Source organism: Nelumbo lutea, chromosome 1, assembly GCF_056320005.1.
Source record: "Nelumbo lutea isolate HS-2025 chromosome 1, American lotus-T2T, whole genome shotgun sequence".
NCBI lineage: Eukaryota > Viridiplantae > Streptophyta > Magnoliopsida > Proteales > Nelumbonaceae > Nelumbo > Nelumbo lutea.
Genome location: NC_142684.1, coordinates 144,021,908 through 144,027,907, shown reverse-complemented (window position 1 = coordinate 144,027,907; position 6,000 = coordinate 144,021,908). Strand labels below are relative to the sequence as shown.

The following is a 6,000-nucleotide window of genomic DNA, read 5'->3' as shown; positions in this document are numbered from 1 at the left end:
CTATAATTTTAAAAAATACTGTAATTGACTCCCTTTCATGATTCCATCATTGTTTTAATTCATTATCAAGAAAAAAAAATTATTGTTATCCCCATCATTGAGTCTTTGAAGTTACAAAATTGTCTTTATTATTGTTAGGAAATCTTTTAAAATTAGATTTGCCCTTTTAGACTTCACTCAATCATAATAAATTTACTTTACTTTTTATTTGATCTAGGGAATTTTTTTTAGTTAAAAATTAAGTTTTTTTGAAAGTATTTTAATAAATCTCCATATAAAGGTAAAATGAATATTTTCAAAACTATAGAGTAGGTTTTTATTGAAATGAAACTTCAGAGAGAGTTATTATGATTATCAGAAACTTTTATATTTTACCCTTGCTTTTATTTATTTGAATGGTTAATTATTTAAAATATCCTTAAAGCATCTGACAATTACTTAAACTTAAAGTAGCCCTAAAGTCTTAAAGCCTATTTAAAGTACCCCTGGGGCATGTGACATCTGCTGATTCTTTTAATATTTCAGATATAATGGTTGCATATGTTTTGTGCCTTGGATTTTAATAAAAAATAAAAATACAAATTGATGCATTATCAATAAAATTGTATAGTATCTACGCATCCCATTACATCAATAGTAATATATTTCTTCAGATATACCATTAAAATATACAATTCCTAGGTATTTATACATTATTTATAGTTATTTTGACATTAAACTTGAAGTTATCAATATAATTATTGAATTTGTATGTATTTCCTTAGTGTATTAAGGTATTTCCATATTTTTCTTCAGTAACAATGCATTTCACAAGAGTATTTAAGTTGTCCTATATGATACTCAATACCATACTTTAATCCTTTTATGAAATATAAATAAGGTACATTATACATTAGCCATCTATTTTGTCCAAAGTTTTGAAATATTATGAAATAATATAAATACAAAAATACTATAGAATACTAAAATAATTGAAAACTCATTGAAAAATTTTCACCCAAAATTCAGAAATTTTGAAAAAAAGAAAATCATCACAGGGTGACAGATCAAGAGTCCAAAATGGCACGTCTATATTTTCAAAATTTAAAACTTGATATTACCTAGAAATACTATTATCAATAAATATTAATCTTTTCTTACCAAAGAAAATTTTAAAGTTTTCTTATTTTACTATTTGATACTTTTAATCTTTAAACAGAGAGTATGTAATTGCTGCTTAAAGAGTTTCGATCCAGTTTAAGATTCAGCTATCAACCAATCATGTATTTCGAAAGCACTCTTCATTTCTCTATGAACACTTCCCCACAGGATACATATGGATGCTTTTGAATGCCTTTCACTCTTAAGTATAAAGAAGTCAAATTGGCACCTTCCAACAAGGGAAGCAGATCGAGTTTAGTTCCTAAGACCAGAGGATGGTCCTAACTCCTCACAAGTCACCCCTCCCCTTCACCTGGTCATCGAAGACCCTCAGCTCGTTAAGGTCTGTCGGTTTCCATTCCTTCTCAGCTAGCTATATCTCTACTGCCATCCTTGGTTGATGTTGTCATCTTCAAGTTCCAACCTAGGAAGCTCTGATATGGCAGGTCTTTATGAACTTATCTGAGAAGTTGACGTACTTTGCCCATAATGGCCGCAGATGGGGGAACGCTATCTCAAGCCAAGGCTTTGCTCTGCCATTAAAATGGATAACACCAGCCCTTTCAGCATCTGCGATACTCGTATTTTCCTGGTATCCAAGCCCCAACATGTGCCAGAATGGATCGATAATATGAACGTGGCCATGGAACGCTATTAGACCAGGAGGCAACGTCCCCAGTTGCCAGAGGCTTAGGTCCGATTTCAAGTTCTGCAAGATGAAATAATATATGGATTCAAATGAACAAGAAATTATTAGAAACCCAGAACTGTACAATTGTACAGGTGGTAGGTGGTGATTTTGGTTGTGATTTGACCCTTCAACAACAACAACAAATTACAAAACAAAAATTAATCAACTAAATAATTGTAATGAGATAAGTATAAATCAGAGTAGGTTACCTTCTGAAGCCAATAATGGTAGGTTGCACTTATGTTTGTCTTTCTCCAGGCTTCTAGATCAAAAATGTTCATGCCATAGGCCCAGGCGCATTCATCAGGATCAAAATTCTCTGATATTAATGGGTTAGAGAAATTCAAATAGCTCTTGAATCGCTTGGACGTGACGAAATTATCATCTCCCCTGCAGGTCTCAACTGCTCCATTGACCTTGCCTTCCATGTCGATATCCCAGAGAGGTGAAAGATCAGTTTGGACCACGACATCGTCGTCTAGGAAGACTACCTTATTAAGACTCGGAAAAAGCTGCAGGATTAAATTAAAGAAATTAATAATTCGTAACCAAAAATCGTAATCAAAACCACCATCTTCACACGCATCCGTACTTTTAATTATATACCTCTGGTAAATGTATGCGTATGTGATTCATTACTGAATTATATTTGGGACTAAGTGCTTGCAGCTTCGACGCAATGACGTAAGGCTTCTCGGTGTTAGTCGCGACAATTGCCGATGATCCTCCCCTGAACTGTGACCGGACCTTTTGATCCTTCTCCATCGCCTCTAAAACGGGAACCTTCCCCTTAGTAAGCCAATCGAAATGGTGCAGACCTTTAACCTCAATGATGGCAGGCGTTAAAGGGTGCAGAGAGAACCACGCCTGCATGCTGGAATAGGTCTTTCTGTCGGTGATGATGTGAAGGACAACCTTCTCGGGCCTCAACGAGTTGCGGATGAGGGATGCTGCCACGACGGAGGCCGCCAGGACGTTGTCGGAGGCAAGGACGAAGTGGAAGAAGGAGTTGTCGACGAGGAAAGGTACGCACTCCGGCGCAGGGAGCTGGAGTCGTGCACCGGCGTTGGTGGAGTGCTCGTTCGCCAGCCTTAGAGCAAGGCAGTGTAGCTGCTTCGGTATGCTACTGGATGCGATGTGGCGGTACAAGTATTCTTGGATTTTAGCTGCTCGGGTCCTTTGTTCCATAACAGACACCTGCCACATCACATCGATATCAAAATCAAATAGTACTTCAGTTCTGTTTGAAAGGTTATGTTTTACATACATGAAGTACGTAGTCCAACCCATAGCTCCACCAACATTTATATCATATTAATTTCATGATGGATGATGGATCCTACGGCTACGCGAAGTTAGTGGGGTAAGGTACCTTTTTTTATTTACGTCATCAGATTGGAATCTACACGTACATCACACCCCACATAGGGCCGGGCTGGTCGGTTGGTAGAATTGGGTTTAATTCGGTTACTGTGGCATGATCTATCCTGTCCGGTGGAATGTCCAAACAAGTCATTAGATTATCTACTTTCCGAATCATGAAAATCAGTTTAATTGATTTCGCTTGCTACAAATTCTCCTGTTGCTGTGGGAATTTTACAAGAATATAACGAGAATAGTTTAGGAACAAGTTGTTTGGCTGATTTTACGACTTTGGAAAGTAGAGAAATGAAGGAGTTCAAGGAACATGGTGGCATTGTGTTTGTTTGGCATAATGGACAACCCAAAAACCTCCCGATTCAACGTTTTCTGCCTAACATGTTCGTTCATGTGTCCTTTTAAAGTGTGCAGTTTTTTTTTTCAATAAAAAAAATATTGCAACTAGGATAGGACAGGTATTAAATTGTTAATTGACTAAAGTGAGGAGGTGAAGAGGTTGATGATGAGATCCTTGAAGATGTTTTCGTTCTCTCACACGCCCCCCCCCCCCCCCCGTCAAAGTCTATTGGGCTTAAGCAACAGGCCCATTCATACCAAGAGCTGAAATTTAATTAATTATTTATAATAGGGTGACAAGGATAAAATTTAGTCAAATAGACTTTGATACCATCTCAAGACACTATTAAGCTGTTAGTTGAGGTTCCTCGCTGAACTCTGTGTAGTGGGGCTGTGGAACCAATGATAATGCTACACATTCCACACCAGTGAAAGAAGCGAAAGTTAACATACGAGAAGGACATAATACTGGAAGAGATTTGACCAAGTTTTGATGTATACCAATTCAAATGAGTTGGCATGACATTATTGGGCCAATAGAGGGTCATCTCCTCATTAGCCTGAAGAAGAATTGGAGCCAAGGTTTAGATAGATGAGTTCTCACCATAGACTTGAGCCTCAAAGTGAAGGTCCTCAAGTCAGATTTGTTGCTCTTCATTTCTGCAATGAATTCCTCCAACGACTGTGGAACCTCTGATGCTTCTTGTGTATCTTCTGGGTCCTGGTTTTCTTCTAAGACTCGATAAATCTCTTCAGGCACATTCTGTAACAACCATTAATTAAGAATTTCTATTCAGCTAGGCTACCTGTATCAATAATATTGTTCTGGACAAAGAAGAGATTTGAATTCAAAATTCAGGGTTTCGAGATCACCATTGATTCTGGCCTTCTTCCCCAAATTCTTGGTCCTAGTCTCTTCCCCACGCATCCTACCACCAGTGCACCAAAGATTACAATTGTAGAATTTGATCATAACAAAACAAAGCCTTTCACATCCAAACAATAAAGCCAATGTTGATGACATCATAAACATACACTGGTTGCAAGCTATGATTAACAAAATGGCAGAGTGACTTGATTGCTTTTTTCGCTTTATGGAATCTCATCTTAGAAATCCCATTAGATGGTTTCATTTAACTTCATCTGATGTACTATATAACTACTGTTTTATGTTTGTGGCAGACCACCCACCATCCTAAAGATTCTTCTATTAAATCCAGGTTATAGAACTATTTTACTTCTATTGATAAATCAGTATTTGTAAATGAATAATCATCGAAATTTATACAAGCACTCAACCTATAGCAGCTTCCCCAAGACAGAACAGACATGAAGTTAGGAGTCTTACATATAATAACCAGTTATAGAACTATATACTTCAATCTCTGTACCTTAACCTTTAGTTTGAACTACTTGCCATGGAATTATTTTTTTATCAACACTAAGCGTTTCTCTAATAAATATTTTAGATTCCACGTTATCCCTTTCCTACAGACATGTTGGAAACTTAACAGTAGCATTAAATCTATTTGGAATTCAAATAAATATTTTTCATATTCTCATCCCTGCTAGGAAAAATACAGCAAGACACACACACACAGATAGATAGATAGATAGAGAGAGAAGATAGAGAGAGAGAGAGAGAGAGAGAGAGAGAGAGAGAGAGAAATATGAACAAAGTAGGATGATGTGTACCTGTAGTAGAACACTTGGTTTCTCCGTCTATGGTATCCATGGCCGTCAATACGAATACAAACCGGAGAAGAAAAGTCATGAACAAAAGCGAGTAGAAAACCATTCGGTAGGAAACTCTTCTGGTTCCAACCTTCACCTTGATAAAATCCTTCACCCCTTTACCAGGAAGCACCGTTACATGCCGCAAGCTTGGCGATATCTGAAGTTGCATTTTGACAGAAAGAAATGAAACAACAGAAACAGAACACAACTTCGGGTGTAACCCACCTTGGGTTCCTCTTCTTTCTCTCTATCTATCTCTCTGGCTACCTCATTTGAAAGTATTCGAAGAAGAACCCAAATGAATCACAGCACAAACTCACCTCCAGATGATACTGTAAAAGGAAGGCTGCAGAAGGGGAGCTGGTGTTAAGGTTGCTATCCTTCACCTAACCTTGCTTGACACTTAGGTTATAATCTTTGAGGTTAATGGGGATCATTTTTATTTCCAGTCCAAGAAGGGTAGTTCGAGAGAAAGTGACCTGGGACTCAGAAGAAAACTAAACTTTTGCCTTGCTTCTGAAGCAGAGGGTTTATGATATTAAGAGCAAAAGGAATGGATGAATGAGCGTTGCTTGGTATTGGTTTGCTTTACCTCCAACTTAAGTTTGGAAAAAAAAAAAAAAAAAAAACGAGTTGGTGTTTGTTTGCAGCTTTGAATTTGATGGAACATCGTTTCTAAATGGAAAACGACCCCTTTTTCCTCAAGTCTGAACAAC

General features: G+C 37.3%; 1 protein-coding gene across 1 annotated transcript; it reads right to left on the bottom strand.

Moving 5' to 3' along the window:
• Positions 1–1,263: 1,263 nt before the first annotated feature.
• Positions 1,264–5,612, bottom strand: GAUT12 (galacturonosyltransferase 12). The gene is made up of 6 exons (XM_088948875.1): positions 5,243–5,612; positions 4,421–4,476; positions 4,152–4,310; positions 2,438–3,028; positions 2,041–2,343; positions 1,264–1,849 (listed from the first exon to the last, which is right to left on the bottom strand). Exons 1-6 carry the CDS (start codon positions 5,451–5,453, stop codon positions 1,565–1,567), a joined length of 1,605 nt encoding a protein of 534 aa, XP_088805001.1. The 5' UTR covers positions 5,454–5,612; the 3' UTR covers positions 1,264–1,564.
• Between the last annotated feature and the right edge of the window lie 388 nt (positions 5,613–6,000).

Bases quoted from the DNA above. Each gene is read 5' to 3' on its own strand.
- GAUT12 (XM_088948875.1), bottom strand. From the start codon at position 5,453: ATGCAACTTCAGATATCGCCAAGCTTGCGGCATGTAACGGTGCTTCCT. The intron at 4,477-5,242 runs GTACACATCATC...CACTGGTGGTAG, and splicing joins AACCAAGTGTTCTACTACAG to GATGCGTGGGGAAGAGACTA. The intron at 2,344-2,437 runs GTATATAATTAA...TTAATCCTGCAG, and splicing joins TACGCATACATTTACCAGAG to CTTTTTCCGAGTCTTAATAA.